Genomic DNA, 17,586 nt, shown 5'->3' with positions numbered 1-17,586 from the left:
GTGTATCTTATAATGGCGGTAAATATATTATAATATATATATAGATTTAGTTTTCTACGAACAATATTCGTTTCACGATCATTAACGCGGAAATTTCGAAACGTCAATTTCAACAACGAGCATTTTTCTCTAATAGACGAACACGGTTTAGAACGAGGTTGGCTGGATAAACGTTCGACGCTAGCGACGCTCGTGCGAGAAAACGAAATTACTTCCCGAACGAGCCTCGACATTTCTTTACACGGACAAGAAGGAATTAAAATCTACGTCATTTTGTAAAAAAATTGCGACAAACTCGATTGAATTTGGAATGGGTTTCGTATCAAGATAACTGATTCGTTATACGTTATCTATCCAGGCCTTAAAGCCTAGAGATATGTGTGTGTGTGTGTGTGTGTGTCGAAAAGAAAGGAAGAAATAAGAAATTTTCTTAATGGTATTACAGAAGAAGAAGGAGGTTAGGGTTGAAAAGCCGGTTCGAAATTGGCCGGTCCTCCTTCGATGCGTTTCGATCATCGTCGGATTATTTTAATCACATTAGCGCTCCGTCGGTGTAACGACGAGGAGTTACAGTAAGGAGAGCCTCTCGCAAAATCAATCTCGCGTCTAATGGGAAGATGGCGCTTTTCATCCTCCCCGGAGACCACTCCCTCCAGAAATCCTCTCTCTGTCTCTCTCTCTCTCTCTTTTCTCTCTCTCTCTAATCTTCTTCTCGCTTTCCAATATTTTCGAACACGTTCAGATTCGAACGGGTCGAACGAGAACCCTTATACTACCTCTTTACCTAACCGTTAAATGGTTAAAGAATTTATTCGTTTATAGAAATCTCCTTCTTCCGTGACAAACAACTCGAGCTCGATCCTTTTTCGAAAAAGAAAGGAGAAGGAAAAGGAGGAGGAAACACGTCCCTCTCGGCGATTGGAATACGCGGCCGGTGTAATTAGATAGCGGCTCGAGGACGACTCGTACAAATCGCCCGGATCACCGCCACGCCAACTGTTTCTAGCACTGGCGTTATTAACCGGCGCCACTATCCTCGAAATCACCAGAGGTGGAGAAGGAAAAGGAGAGGGGAAAAATTCTGACGGATAGCGAGTGATCGGTCATAGCGAGCCCGCTCTTTCCCACCGTTTAAAAAACTCTCGCGCGCCATTTTGCCTACTCGCCAAACGTCCACGTGTCGCGGTATCTGTTTCGCCGCCGTTCACTCAGAGACAGAGAGCACAAGCGTCTCTCTCTCTCTCTCTCTCTCTCTCTATCTCCATCGAATTATCCATCAAGTTTAATTCTTCTTCCCCTCCCGTTTCTTTGTTGTCGCTCGAAATAGAAAGCTAGTGCTGCTCTCCCTCTCCACTCCCTAACCTCGATTGAAGATTCGTCCAACTGTGACTACGATAGGGACAAGCAAATCGCATCCTCTCCCTTCTACTTTCTCCACCACAACGACGACGACTTAAGCTTCGCCTAGATCGAATTTTGTCTTCGAAACTTGTTCCATCGAGGAGGATCGAAATAAGAAGAGAACGGATCCTCGCGAAATAAATTTTTCTCAACCCTTGTGTTAATCAACCATCCCCATTCAAGCACGAGGCTCGTGCATCTTTCACGAAAGAAAAATCGAGTTCGAATTTTCTCCAATTTCTCTTTCTCCTCGTAGAGAAGAAATAATCGAAGAAATAATTGGAATCGTCTTCGAAACTTTTCCAAACATTTTTTCGTTCCCTCGACCAACTCAGAACCGAAAACCCATCCTGGTGCACCACCCTGTCATCAATCCCTCGAAAAGAAGGAGATTTCTCGAGAAGGAGGAGGCGCGAGAGGAAGGAGGGGGGGGCTCGCAGGAGAGATGCACGCACGCACGGGTCGAAGGTGGTCGCTCCACCCCGATGATTGCAGGTTGCATCGGCACGCCTTCGACCGGACTTGGCCGGCCAGTGTGCTTCGCGCGCGCGCGCGCATACACGCGTCTCCGTTTCGCGACCTCTCTCTCTCTCTCTGCTTCTTCGGTGCATCCAATTTTCTTGCAGGAAGGAGAGGAAGAAGAAGAAGAAGAAGAAGAAGAAGAAGGGCCTTCGTCCACCATAATCACGTTGCGGCAACCGACCAACATGGCCGCCGGCAGCTGCAGCGCCTCCTGCACTTTTTCTCCCTCCCTTTCGTTTCAATTTTTCCAACGCCGCGCTTTTCCAACCTTTCTTTTCACCGCCTCTTCTTTTCTCTTCGAAACAGAAGCGAAATAAAATTTCCCAATTTAAGTCGTTCTCTCTCTTACCAAACCGTTTCAGCAACCTCGATACCTCATTTCTCGAGTATCAAAGTCACTATTCACCGTCAACTTTTTCATATTCTTCTCTACATTTCTATTTTTTACATCACTATTTTCCTTCTCTCTCTCTCTCTCTCTGTCGGTTTCTCAACTGGAAATAATTTAGTTATTCGATAACTCAGAAACTTTGAAAATAACATTTCTCTATCGGCGCTGACGCCGAAAATGTATAAGGAATCTGCTACATTATTCCACACTTTGCATGAAGCGATACTTTAAAAAGAGTCAAATGTCGTGTTGTTCCTCGTCAAAGGTTAACCCTTTCGTTCCCTTTCCCTGGAAATGCAGCATCGTTTTTTATATCATCAGCTTTTCTCGATAAACCTTGCAAACCAAAAGCAATTCGGTTTGCAACGAGACCATGTTTAAACGCCTCTTTCTCGATTAAAAATCCGAAACAAGATCGAATGGCGACGATCGTGGTTGAATCGAGAGAAAGAGGAAGCAACTCAAAAGTTATGCAGCGCAGGGACGGCGTGGCGCGTGTGGCCTTCCATCCACGCTCCCCTAAACGTGAAACGTCTTCCCTCGATCTCTCTTCTCCTTTCCAAGATTCGAGAGGAGATCCAGGCCGAGATCTTGGAAATGTTCTTAAATGTTAAAAATCGTACGAGGAGATCGAAGAGGAGAGCTTCAGTTTCGTACACCATTTTCCCTTTTCAGGCCTTCTTGTAAATCCGTAACGAGCATTCCCCATCTTCTTGGCAAACGATGAATAATTTTCCCACCCTTTCCTCCTTCCCTCTACTATTTTACTTCTCCTTCTTTTCTTCTCTTTTTTTCGAATCGCCGATTTGATCGCAAAGAGATTCGATCCGATGCAGATTCATTTTCGAGAGACGCGAAAGTTATTATTCTCTTCTCTGAAAAGAAAAGGGAAAAAAAAAAAAAAAAAAAATTAGTAGCCGTGTATCGTGGTATTTCGTCAAAAAGAAACTCGAGAAGATCGAGGGGGGAGGGGAGGGGAAGAAAGTTTCGAAACTTTCACATCATCGTCGTTTCAAATCGTCCAAAACACGAACGACAATTTCTGACGAAGCATCATACGACGACGATTTCACCCATTGAGCGTGAAATAAAAATTAAAAAAAATCGCGATTCGATACGCGACGAATATATATATATATATATATTATACTTGCCACGTTGTCCTCGAAATAATCGAGTTAATTCGCGCGAAAACGCGCGAGCGTCGTCGTTCTATACGAAGACTATCGAGTGGGAGGAGGGGGAGAGTGAGGGGGGGGGGAGATGTTTACATCGATCGTTCCTCTACCTGTTTCGGACACGGAACCGGGGCCGTCTTCGTTTCCAACTCTCGTCACTCATTTTTCATGCGTTTACCGTTTGGGACGACGAGGGGAGAGGGGGGAGGGGGAGGAGGAAGAGGAAAAGGAAGCGGGTTCCCTGTTGTTGTTCGCCGTCAGTCGATGGAGCGGCTCTTTCCGTCCTTTGTTCCAGGGCCGCGCGAGTTTTCTTGCCGCGGGCCAAGGGGAAACAAAAGACAAATTACAAAGACGGGGCCATCATGTGACCCTTCCCACCTGACTGTGTACACACACAGGGAACTCTGGATATAGAGCGGATCATAGGAGTGTATTCCTCTGGCTGGACCACTTTCTTTCCCTTTGGCACAACAATTTGTTTCTTATTGTTTCTCGTTCAAGTTTTTTGTCCAGGATTTTTACGATTCTTTTCGTTCGAGCGATTATATTATGAAAAATATAAAACGATTTTTCATTAAAAATTGTCAATTTAAAAGGTTAATTAATTAATTACAATTTATGACAATTTGGTGCAAAGTCCAAGATTCGTTTCGCCTTGTGATTCTGTGCGTTATAACATATTGAAAAATGTATATTAATCACGTGGCTTCCATTCTTTCCATTCTTCTTTCTACGAGATGCGAAATCTTCCCGTTCCATTCGTGACAATTTTTTCCCTCCCTCTCATATTATTTATCACTCGTAAAAAAAGAAAAAAAAAAAAAGAAAAAAGAAAAAAAAATAAACCGACGAACGTCGGTTGGTTCGACGACTTGCGTCTGACTTCCAAGCAAGAAAATAGTCTGTCCGTCTCCTTTCATAGTTCGTGCGAAGCGACGGCCGACGGCTCGATGAACGACGAACTTGTTACGTCGAGACTGCTGTTATTTCAATCATCGTATTTTCCAACGCGTATATTCCAATTTTAACGTTATCCTCTTCTTCTATCGAAATATAATTCTATATTTCCGTTATCTTCTGTTTCACCTTTCATTTTTAAATTTATCTCTATCTTCTTTTCTTAACTGGGATATTCAAAGAAGGGAGGAAGGGAGAAAGCACAGAGGCAAGTTTTCCTTTTCGTTCTCGAAGGGGGATACAAAGAGACAAGCGTGTTATATTCACAGAAATATAAATTCTATTTCGGTGATGCGTCGACTCGCAGACTCGTCACTCGTCGTCGCTCTTCGTTTTCGAGACCAGAGCTTTCCTTGTCCACTCGAGGACAACAACACGAGTCCCCTCCCCCTACGCTCCTCCATCGTTGGTATTTTCGTTGCTGTCGCTATTTTAACAGTCGAGCGGCGAAAATCATCGAATATATTTATAAATCTTCGATTCCGAGTTATTATTAATTAACACTGGTCGGCCGAAAAAAAATTCTCGAACGCAACGAATTTATTACTCGACTTTGACGAGCCAATCCTCTGTTACGCCAATCCGTTGCATAACCTCTCTCTTTCCGTATCGTCGAAAGACGCGAGGACTCGTCCCCTCCAACGACGAGATGACCACCGACAGAAATCGTCCATTTCGAGAACCATTCTTACCGACGGATGAAAAAGAAGGGGGAAAAGAAGAAGAAGAAGAAGAAGGAGAAGGAAAAAAAAAAAAAGTAATGAAAAATCAGAGACGTCCAAACGATGACGAGCGATAAATCACCGCTTTTGTACACCGTTCCACGACTTCTTATTTTCATTCCTTACCGACACTTACGTCATCGATGACTAATACATATTCCCTGGGTGGCACCGAGAGAGTCCAGGAAAGAAGAATCGCCTCCAGAGCCGCGACGACCTCGCCTCTCACGTTTATTACAAAGGACACGAACCCCTCTGTGCGAGAGTTTCGCGAGAAAACCTGACTGGAAACCTGTCTTTCGCCGTTCTCCTTTCTTTCGCCTCGAAAGTGGCGGACACACGTGGAGCGAGAGGCGGCGGCGTCGTTCGTTCGTTCGTTCGTTCGTTCGACGGTTGGCCGTCGCGAAAAAGAGCGCGCTAGGCAACGAAAGGTTAACCAGCTCTCGCCTCGGTAATTTCTTCTCCGATTCGAGTCGAGTTTTCCTTCCTTTCACGCGACCGCTCGGGAAAAATCTCGTAAGAGGGATCAGGCGAGATATTATTTATTTCGTTCGTGAGAAGGAGAGCGGTCGCCTCTCTCTCTCTCTCTCGTTTCTGTTCGAAGGTAAAGAAAGAAAGCGCAGTCGATCGAAGTTTATCGGATTTATGGACGGCGAGGCCACGTTTTAACGAGCGTCTCCTAAGATCGACTTTATGTTGCGTCCTTTTTTGCCTCCTTTCTTTTTCACTTTTCTGTCACAACGCGATTCGGTTTCTTTTTTTTTTTTTTTTTTTTTTTTTCCCTTCTCTGGAATAACGTATGCGAAGGTGCGAAGGTGATGGGATTATCAATTATTCATCCGTCCGTTTGCGATATCGAGAATAAATGCGTTCCTGCGAGACGATTTCTCTCCACGTTTAATAAATTTATCGAAATTGGAGAACGCGCAAGTATAGAAAATCCAGCGTAGAGAGTCCAATCTCGTTCCAGAGTTTATCCGCATCATAATATCCAAAATTTATATATATATATATATATATATATATATATATATATCGATTTCTCTCTCTCTCTCTCTTTCTCTCTGTCTCTCTGTCTCTTATTATTCTGAAAAAAGGATAACAACGAGGGAGAAACGGGCACAAATGGGACAAAGATTGACCAGAGAGTACGAAACGGTTGGAAACGGTTTTCGGTTTTTCGAAAAGGGGAGAGGGGAGGCGAGGACAGAGCGCAGCATGGCTCACGCGGGGACACGGCCAATAGGCGTGGAATATCGGCTGATTGACAGGTCCGTCCAGCCAATCGTTGGAGACCGAAATGCTGATGAGGCCCGCGTCAATCACGCGATACTTCCATCCCTCGCTCACCCCACCCCTCCAGCCACCCTTGGAGGGTGGTTTTCCTATACTCCCTGAAAAGCCCACGCGCGCCGGATTTCGAGCACGCCATCCTCTCCCTCTCCCTTTTCCACCCCTCCTCCCTCGACACGGCCATTCGGTTTCAATAATTATGGCTCGTGCGGTTACGCGCGCGGTGTAATTTCCCCGACCAAATTTTTTTGCACCCTCTATAATAATAATAATAATAATAATAATAATAATAATAATAGTAATACGCAGCGCGACAATCGCGGCATCACGATTTCGATGAAAATTACGAAAGTGTGTTAAAATTGTTTGAAAGAAAGGAACGCGAATGTTCGAGAGAAGAATTCTAGATTCCACGAGGATATGATCGGCATTTCGATGAAAATTACGAGAGTGTACATGTAAAAATGTTTGAAAATTCCTTGTCGGTAAAGTTTATGTGGAATGAAATCTAAAAACGAGGAGGAGGAGGAGGAGGAGAAGGATGTAAGTAATTTCCTCGACCAAAATTTTTTACATCCTTCGCGATGTAATAATAATAATAATAATAATAATAACACGAGTTTGATGAAAATACAAATAAAAATGTTTAAACGAGGAAAAATGTGAACGTTTGAGAAATTCGAGAAATTCCTCGTTGGCAAAGTTTCAGAAATAACGAAATGTAAAAGCGTGGAAGCGAGGAGGAGGAGGAGGAGGATGTAAGCGATGACCGTGTAAGAAAATTTAATAAGGGTACCGCACCACGGTTGGCGGAATCGGTTGCTAGAGACCGTAATTATTTTCACAGGAAATGAAGATATCGTGGAATTAAATATTACGCCTTAACGATCGTTTCTCTGGACGTGGAGAGGCCGATGGTATCAAACCCTCGTGAAGGACGAAGATCGATTAATCGCGCAAGGAGGTCGACGTACTTGTTTGATAAATTCGATACTTTTCGAAAAGAGAGATTTCGAAAAAAAAAAAAAAGAAGAACAAAAAAGGAATCCTTCAACGGACAACAAGATATCATATTCCAAATTTTATTCACGAAAAAACCTGACATTCACAAGCGCACATTCACAAATCCTTAATCTCCTCGATTGCACGAATCCAGCAATTTTTATATTATAGTCCAACGATCGTAACTCTCTCTCTCTCTCTCTTATGTATAAATTCGCTCCCCCCTCCCCCCTTTTATATCAAAAACGGGGGGAGGAGGAGAAAAATTTCCATTCGACCGATCCGTTTCCAAGAATCTCTCCCCGTTATCGTCCCATCGTTGCGAGCAATATCGAGCCGCGTTCCGATCCAGATCCCCGATAACGATGCCCCGCGATACTTAATGGAACGCGAGAGAACGCGAGATCGATCGATCCACCGATGAAAACGACCGGGAAGGCGAGGAAAAAACGAGGGAGGGGGAAGGGAGGAAGAAGAGAGAAAGAAAGAAGGGAAAGAGAGAGAGAGAGAGAGAGAGGAAAAGGCAGTGAAGCGTGCCACGTTAAGTCAGACTTCACCTAAAGCTCGTTTTATCGGAGTTCTATAAATTCTGGCGTAGGTAGGTAGGTAGGTAGGCCGCCCCGGTGAATTCGCACGAGAACACAGTGCTAATTTCATAGGAGACCCCGGGGATGATTTATGGTCGGCTGCAACGTTCCGTTATTGCACCGGACCCCGATGGAACAAGGATACCGTCCACCGTGTGTAAATGTCGGACGGTGACGCGTTAATAGGAAGGCCGACCTTGACTTTTAAGCAGCGTAATTAACGGATATGTATATGGAGGGGGAGGGGAGGAGGGGGGGGGGAGGGAGGGAGTGGATAATGGAATTTTTCCTCCGTTTCTTATTCGTCCCTCTCCTTTTTCTTCCAATTTTTTTCTGGCTGCTAGACAAATTCCAATTTGCGTGCCGATTTTTTCATTTTTTTCGGCGGAGCCTTGGCGTTACGTTTAACGAATTATGTACCGGGTGGATCTTAATTTGAAGGAATCCTCCTTGGTTTGGATAGAATTTGGTCCTCGAATTCTTGATTTTTCGATCGAATGCGAGCCCTTCGTGTCGATGAAATTTTAGAATGCGGTCGATTCGAATTCGGTCATGTACCGAGTGATCGAGTTTTCGTGGGCTCGGATACGCTTTGTCTTGGAATTTTTTATTTGAATTCGTAGAATATATGCTTAGAGATCTGTAGAAGATCTATAGAAGTTTATAGCGCAATAATTCGATGATTCGGTTATGCACCGGGTGATCGAGTTAGAATTTTCGTTAACTCGTGGACAGAGGTTGCTTGATCTTCGAATCTTTGGCGATAAAAAGACACGATTTGAATTTGTGTGGATTTATCAGTGGAATTTTCATTTGCTTCATCTTTCGATTTCCAGATATGTGTCGATTTATCGGTGGACCTTTGATGCATTCGATAATTCGGTCATGTACCGGGTGATCGAGTTTTCGTGGGCTCGGATACGCTTTGTCTTGGAATTTTTTATTTGAATTCGTAGAATATATGCTTAGAGATCTGTAGAAGATCTATAGAAGTTTATAGCGGAATAATTCGATGATTCGATTATGCACCGGGTGATCGAGTAATTTTCGTGGAGATTGCTTCATCTTCGAATCTTTGGCGATAAAAAGACACGGTTTGAATTTGTGTGGAATTTTCATTTGCTTCATCTTTCGATTTCCAGATATGTGTCGATTTATCGGTGGACCTTTGATGCATTCGATAATTCGGTCATGTACCGGGTGATCGAGTTTTCGTGGGCTCGGATACGCTTTGTCTTGGAATTTTGTATTTGAATTCGTAGAATATATGCTTAGAGATCTCTAGAAGATCTATAGAAGTTTATAGCGCAATAATTCGATGATTCGATTATGCACCGGGTGATCGAGTAATTTTCGTGGAGATTGCTTCATCTTCGAATCTTTGGCGATAAAAAGACACGGTTTGAATTTGTGTGGAATTTTCATTTGCTTCATCTTTCGATTTCCAGATATGTGTCGATTTATCGGTGGACCTTTGATGCATTCGATAATTCGGTCATGTACCGGGTGATCGAGTTTTCGTGGGCTCGGATACGCTTTGTCTTGGAATTTTGTATTTGAATTCGTAGAATATATGCTTAGAGATCTATAGAAGATCTATAAAAGTTTATAGCGCAATCGATAATTCGGTTATGCACCGGGTGATCGAGTTGGAATTTTCGTTAATTCGTCCATTTGGACAAAGGTTGCTTCGTCTTGACACGGTTTGACACGCGAATCCGTGAGATATACGTGTGCGAATTTATCAGTGGAATTTTCATTTGCCTCGTCTTGTGGGATGTGTGTGTGTGTGTGTGTGGGATTTATCGATAGAACCCCTTTAATCGATAATTTGACCATATAATATCGGGTGATCAACTTGAAATTTTCCTTGATTTGGATAAGAAGTTGCTTCGTCTTCGAATTTGTGGGATATGTGTCGACAGAAACTTGAGTGCATAATTCGATGATTTGTTCATATACCGGGTGATCAACTTGAAATTTTCGTTGATTTCGAAAAGAAGTTGCTTCGCCCTCGAATTTCTGATTCGTGAATTTGTAGAATATGGATCTTCTCATATCTTTCTCATATTCGCAATCGACGGGATACGCGTTAACTTCGCAAATTTCAATGTAATCGCGCCACAAGTAATTCAACAAAATCAATCTCAACGACGCTGTCTGTTTACGAAAAAAAAGAACAAGCAACGATGACGACTACACGGCTACCATGATTTATCGATAGATCGTTACACGCGAGGCCACGAATACCGAGGAATAAAAATCCTGGAAATAATATCCGTAAAATTTATTCGAGTAATTATCGCAACGCTCGCAACTCGTTGAATCAATACACTTTGTTTTCTTATGTATTCCCTCTCTCTGCTAATTTCATCTCGATCCGCGCAACCAACGTGTACAAACACACACACACACACACACACACACACGTATCTCGCTCCCTGTTGGAAATTCGATGGAAAGATAAATCGTGCACGTTTTGCGCGTTTCTCGAGGAGCGATCTTGCAAAAGTATCGACGGCTAAAGATTATTCTCCAGCGGGGAAATCCCGAGATGGAAATATCGATAAGGGCCGTGTCACTCACGCGACGCTTCCAACCTCTCCCCTCTCCTGCCTTACTCTATGAAAACTCCACGTGCAGAGACTTATACAACTGCAGCACCCACCTTCTCTCCGCCTCCGCCATCCTTCACCCTCCACCTTTTTTTTCCACGTCTCTCCCTCCCTCCCTCTCTCTCCTCTTCGACCCCTGACGACTCATCGCGCAACCACCCCAACCAGTCCACTCGCACGCCATGGGGTAGTTTAGCATCTCGGCCCTCCGAAAATCGTGCACCACCACCCCTCACGTTCTAAGCTTCATTCTTTCTTCTTCTTCTTCTTCTTCTCTTTATTTCACGCTCTCTCTTGAGGAGGGGAAAGGGAAGAAGTAACGATCGTTGGCGATTTCGAATAGGATAGTATCTCTCTTTTATCATGTCGATAAAATCGTATCGTATTCATCGTTGGTATTATCGTTGTTAACAGCGAGAAATGTAATGCTCTTTTAAAGATATAGTTGAAGGAATACTTGGCAAGTTCTTCGACGAAGTCTTCGAATAACAAACGTCATTCCTTTCGAGTTACGTGAAGGAAGGAGATACGAAATGATTATTATTATTATTATTATTATTATAGCGGAACGAACAGTCTCCTCCCAAGTCTCCTTCAATTTAGCTTTTTAGAAAAAAAAAGGAAGGGGAGAAAAAGGATAAATATCGTTTCCAAGAAGGAACGATTCAATTACTCGGCGAACAAGTGAAACAAAACTCGCGAAACGCTCCTCTAAACGCTCCTCAAGGCGAGCCACTTCGCCAACTCAACTTTTCATACAAAGATCGCGTAAGCGCCGATTATAATTATTATTATTATTATTATTGTTGTTGTTGCCGGTGTTTCGTCATCGTCAAAGAAACTCCAACTGGAAAAAAAAAAAAAAAAAAAAGAAGAGAAGAATAAGAGAAAAAAATCCTCGGTTTAAAAATATTCCTCCTCCTCCTCCTCCTTTGGCCTTCTATCTCGCTTTCTAGACTTTGATTGAAATATTACTCCCCTCGTCAAATCGCTCGCTCCCCCCCCCTCCCCTCCCCTCCCTCCTTGTAAAATCCTGTAATTACGATATCCTGGGGGCTATTAATGATTGTTTGCGTCGTATCGTCACCCGACAATAACTCCTCGCTTCTTGCACTCACCCTCCAACCTCACCACGCTCCTCCCTCTTCGACGAGTTTCTTATCTCGAGATAATAATTATCTTGTATACAGAGAGAGAGAGAGAGAGAGAGAGAGATGTTTAGCGATGTCGAAAATTCAGGGAAATTCAGGTTGAAAAGGAGGGGGGGGGGGGTTGCAGAAGGAGAATGTGAAGGAGATGTCGCTGATCGGCGTTGTTCGCGCCATCCGTTTACTTCCGGCCGCCACCCTTGGTCCAGACGCCTCAACGATCATTAATTAAGCGGCCGCCGGTTTCGGTAATCGGGCAAAAAGCGACCTTTTCCCTGCCCCCTCTCAATGGTTCAATGGTTGGTGTTTAGGGCGGCCGTGTTTACGAGGATCGTTGGACGGTTTTACCCCTTTCGCGTTTATCGTCCAAGAAGTTGAGGGATTGGAAAGTTGGGGGGAGGGGAGGGGGGAGGGAGAGGTGACTGACGAAATATCGAGAATCGTTGAACGAATGTCCCCGGTTTTAATATCGGTTTATAGATCCTTTCGCTCCTTTGTGTTGGAAGAAGAAGTTGAGAACCGTTGTGGAAGGAAACTGAAAAATTGAGAATTCTTGAATAAGTATTTTCATTTTCGAATTTTCATAAAATAAGACTAAACTAATATTTTACTCTTTCGCTTTGTGTTGGAAGAAGTTGAGAACCGTCGTGGAAAGTGCAGGTGGTGATTGGCGTTGTAGGAAACTGAAAAATTGAGAATTCTTGAATAAGTATTTTCATTTTCAAAACTATTTTCATAAACTAAAATAATATTTTTTACTCTTTCGTTTTGTGCTGGAAGAAGTTGAAAATGTAAGTGGTGATTGGCGTTGTAGGAAACTGAAAAATTGAGAATTCTTGAATAAGTATTTTCATTTTTATAAAATAAGATAATATTTTACCTTTTTCGTTTTGTGCTGGAAGAAGTCGTGGAAAGTGCAGGTGGTGATTTGGTAGGAAACTGAAAAATTGAGAATTCTTGTGAATAAATAAATTTTCATTTTCATAAAATAAGATAATATTTTACCTTTTTCGTTTTGTGCTGGAAGAAGTTGAGAACCCTCATGGAAAATGTAGATGGTGATTGCGTTGTTTGGTAGGAAACTGAAAAATTGTGAATTCTTGAGAATAAATAAATTTTCATTTTTATAAAATAAGATAATATTTTACCTTTTTCGTTTTGTGCTGGAAGAAGTTGAGAACCCTCATGGAAAATGTAGATGGTGATTGGCGTTGTAGGAAACTGAAAAATTGTGAATTCTTGAGAATAAATAAATTTTCATTTTCATAAAATAAGATAATATTTTACCTTTTTCGTTTTGTGCTGGAAGAAGTTGAGAACCGTGGTGGAAAGTGCAGGTGGTGATTTGGCAGGAAACTGAAAAATTGTGAATTCTTGAGAATAAATAAATTTTCATTTTCATAAAATAAGATAATATTTTACACTTTCTTATTCGTTTTACGAATCGGAAGAAGTTGAGAAAATTCGTCGTGGAAAACGCAGATGGTGATTGCATCGTTCGAGGAAACTGAAAAAAATAGAATTGAGAAGAAGAATTTCGTTCGATAAAATAAATAAATCTTTTGATTTCGATTGTCGTACGGATTTTTTCACTCGACGCGCAAAATAAATCGCGCAAGAAATCGAGATCGAACCGAAAAAGAAAAAAAAAAAAAAAAGCGTAGACCGATCTCGACAATTCGAACGAACAACAAACTCGAAGAACAACGCTCGAACACTCGTGAGAGAAGAAACCCTACACAACAGATTTTATATTTTATAATTTCCACGAACGAGCGGCTGCAATTATAATTTCTAATCGCCTCTCGTTAGCATCGTCTCGAGATCGAGACGACGATGACTAATTGTCAGCCTCTCGATCTAATTTTTATTTAGAAGTGGATCGCGTCGCTTGCACACGACGCGAATGGTGTACACGCACGCGCGTGGTACTTTTACTGTATCACTATGAGAAGAAAGAAAAAAAAAAAACCTAAGATGTACGGTTCGATAACACACACACACACACACACACACCGCGCGCGCGCGCAAAATATTCACGCTCTAGTAAAATTCTTCTCGAGCGATTCTTCTCTTCGTTCCGCGGCGCGTGTTTTTCCATTGAAAAAAAAGAAGAACGGGAGGAGAGAGGGGAGGGGAAGAAAAAAAGAAAGAAAGAGAAAAAAAAAAACACTCGCGGTTACGTTGCAGAAAACGGACTGCCAAGGAGATTACGGACGGCCTACACGAACACGCAGTTGCTCGAGTTGGAAAAAGAATTCCACTTCAACAAGTACCTGTGCAGACCGCGAAGAATCGAGATCGCGGCATCCCTCGATCTCACCGAAAGGCAGGTAAGAAGATACAACCAACGACCATTATCCATCCATTTCATTTTTTCTTTTCCATTCGCACAACAATTCATCGATCGATCGATCGATCGTGGCAACGCGTGTGATAACGTGTGTTCTCGAACCGAATGTGTTTTCCAGGTGAAAGTATGGTTTCAAAACCGTAGGATGAAGCACAAGCGTCAAACGTTGAGCAAGGAGGACGGGGACGAGAAGGACGGTTCGACGTCCGACGGGATGGAGAAGTCCAAGGGGGAGAAATCGTTGTTGGCGATGGACGGCAGCGAGGAGAAGAAGAGCTGCCACAACTGTGATATCTCGAGCGTGAGCGACGTGGTGGTGGGAAGCACCCTGTCGGGCGACGTTGCCGAGCTCACCTCCACCTCCTCCTCCTCCTCGTCCAATCGTCGAGGCGGCGGCAACAACAACAACAACAACAACAACAACACGCCCACGGCGACCAACAACAACAATCCAGCCTTCAACGCCAACAGCAACGGAGCAAGCAGTGTGGGAAGCACCAACAGCGTGTCCAGCTCGTTCGAGAAGATGATAGCTGACGACGACTCGAGGTCGTCCCAGGACGGGAGCGAGGTCACCTCCCCGACCAGCGTGGCCAAGAAATTGGCTTGCAGCGAGGGGGGGGTCAGGGTGAAGGTGGAGAGCGGGGGGCACAAGAGCCCTGTCCTCGGCAAACAGCAGCACCATCAGCAGCAGCATCATCAGCAACAGCAACAACAACAACAACACTCGATCTCGGTCGGCAAGAAGTCGCCCTCCGCCATCACCACCACCTCCTCCTCCTCCTCCTCCTCCTCCTCCTCCGTCCAAGGAGCAACTCTGCAACACGGTGAACAGCAACGGCGTCCTTCTCGCGATGCCCGACTCCACCGTGAGCACGCCCCTCCTCCCCGGCCAGAACTCGGCCAGAAGCCTGACCCCCTCCTCCACCCCGGGCACCCCGGTCCAACTGCAGCAAGGAAGCCCCCTAGGCGCCATCCAGGCAACCCACCCCTACATGCAACGCCCAAGGAGCTCGCCTTCCTCCTCCACAGGCGGCCCACCAGCCCCCGTCACCCTCGTGCCCATGGCCGGTATGCACGGGTCGACCAACGCCGGCACCATGTCCCCCCACCATGCGGCCAGGAGCAACAGCAACGCCAACACCAGCAACAACGCTATGAGCGGCAACACTCATCACTCCACGTTCCAGCAGCAACACCATCAGAGCGTGGTGTATCCCCAATCGGGCAACGCTGCGTCCGACTACGCTAGGTCCAACGGGGTGGTGGGGAGCCGGCAACAGGGCAACTATTGCCCTGCGAGGGACGCCTCGTATCAGCAGCTCCCCACCTCGAGGATCTCCTCGTATCAGGCGGGCGGCGAGGTCCACCACCCCCAGACCTTGTACGCGAGGCAGAACCTGGCCACGTCCAGGCTGAGCCATCACGCGCGCGCCGCGACGGCCCAGGCGTCGAGGGCCATGTACCCGCCCCCCTCGTCCAACAACGTGGCCCAATTCCATCAGCAGCAGCAGCAGTACGGAGCCGAGTACAACGGTTACGGCCAATCCTATCCTCACCACTCGACCCCCTACGCGAGAAACGTGCAGCAGACGGGGAGCAGCCAGCAGCAGGCGTACCAGGGAGGCGGCCAAGGCTACCCGCCGGATCAGGCGGACGCTTATCTCGGGGGAGGCGGCTCGTACGGCTACCATCACAGCGGCCCGCCACAGTCCACCACGGCCTACCATCACCCGTCCACGGACAACTTGGGCCAGGCGGCGGTTCCAAGCGGCCAGGTGCAGCACCACTATCAGCAGTATCACCACCACAGCGACGGGCAGCAAGAGGGCTACCACCATCACCAGCCCACCCCACCCATGCACCCAAGCTCGGCACCCGACTACAGGGGCAAGTGCCACTACTACGAGCAACTGCACCACGTGCACCAGGGCGGGGAGGCGTCCAACATCCCCAACAGCTACGTCTCCTCGCCCGACCCCTTCCCGTCCCCCGCCCCGGGGATGGCAACCACGGCGACGGCGATCGCGGCGGCCACAGCCGCCGTCATAACGCCGCCCGCTGCCCAGGCCGAGGGCAACGACTCCACGTACAACAACTCGTACGGCAACTTTTACGCCGAGCCGGCGGCCGTCGTCCCACCCCCACCCTCGGCCGACAACAGCAACAGCTCGTCCGACTTCAACTTCCTCACCAATCTTGCCAACGACTTCGCGCCCGAGTACTATCAGCTCAGCTGAGTCCACGAGACGGAGGGCCAGCCGTTGTTGGACTATTGGAGCGACGAACAGTGTCTGCTCAACAACGCGTTGTACTGAACTCGTTCGGCCGTGCTAATAATAAATCGGGGGAGTGGATCTCGACAGCAATCGTCTCCGTCCGTCAAATCGAGAGCAGGATCGAAGAGGGGAGGAGGGAGAGAGGTGTAAATAAGGACAGATCGGAGAGTGCAATCTTTCTTTATAAGAGGGGAGGAGAAAGGCAGGGATTTCTTCGATGCACAGTGAAGATATATATATATATACATACGCTGTAGTATACATATACTGCGTGTCTCTTCTTTCTTTCGACGATACGTTCATTCGAGGTATTTAGGAGAAAGTGAAAAGCGGTCGAATCGGACGAGCAATTGACGAGCAATAATTCTTCCTGAAAGGGGAAATAAACGCGTGTACATACAGGTGGATTAATTTAACCTTAATGGAAGAAGCGAGGTGAGGGGGGGAAAAATGACGGAAATAAAATTTTCGAACGACACCATCGTTCTTTTTCGATCATTTTTTTCTCCCACGCAATTTCAACTATTAACCAGGATCTACGAACGTAATGGAGCGAACCAAATAGAGAGGGGGGGATACTACGCGTAATAATAATAAATAAGCGTTGAAGAATGGTTAAAACGTTGAAGAGGATTAATAGTTAGCGTGAAAATAAGAAGAAAAAGAAAAAGAAAAAGAAAAAAAAAAAAAAAAAAAGAAAAAAGAAAAAAAAAAACGTTGATTTTCACCTTCGACTCGACGGGAAGCGTCAGAGAGATATTTAACAGTATCGCCAGTATCGTATCTGGTTTGTATAAAATAATTAAGGAAAAAAAAAAAAAAAAAAAAAGAAAAAAAAATGGCATTTTAGGGAACCGCGATTTACACACACACACACACACACATTATTTGTACATAGCTTGCGATAATCGTCAAACATACACACACGTATACGCATAGGCATTTGAGGATCACACACACACACACACACACACACACACACACACACTACGCGCGCGTTTATTCGACTCTGAATGTAATGATTAATAACGCAAACGGTGGAGAAGAGAAAATGATGAAGGAAAAGGGGATAGGAATTTTTAATAAGGAAGGCGAATCGTGTGTACGGATAAATTTGTTTCGATTCTTCGGTTGTTTC

At 45.1% G+C, this 17,586-nt stretch overlaps 1 protein-coding gene across 1 annotated transcript in view; it reads left to right on the top strand.

Annotated features, from left to right (window-relative positions):
* The window catches only part of LOC100865636 (uncharacterized), a 34,226-nt gene extending 17,300 nt beyond the window's left edge, over nucleotides 1-16,926 (top strand). Inside the window, exons 2-4 of the mRNA XM_086911338.1 lie at nucleotides 14,007-14,149; nucleotides 14,288-14,936; nucleotides 14,980-16,926. Of these exons, the coding sequence (XP_086767464.1) occupies nucleotides 14,007-14,149; nucleotides 14,288-14,936; nucleotides 14,980-16,409 (2,222 nt within the window). The 3' untranslated portion in view covers nucleotides 16,410-16,926. The remainder of the gene's footprint in view (nucleotides 1-14,006; nucleotides 14,150-14,287; nucleotides 14,937-14,979) is intronic.
* Nucleotides 16,927-17,586: the final 660 nt, after the last annotated feature.

The sequence above is a fragment of the Apis florea genome, unplaced genomic scaffold, assembly GCF_048593485.1.
Source record: "Apis florea isolate Af1SG1 unplaced genomic scaffold, ASM4859348v1 contig_32_pilon, whole genome shotgun sequence".
Taxonomy (NCBI): Eukaryota; Metazoa; Arthropoda; class Insecta; order Hymenoptera; family Apidae; genus Apis; species Apis florea.
Note: the sequence above shows the minus strand (reverse complement) of the source record. Positions and strands in the feature narration are given on the sequence as shown.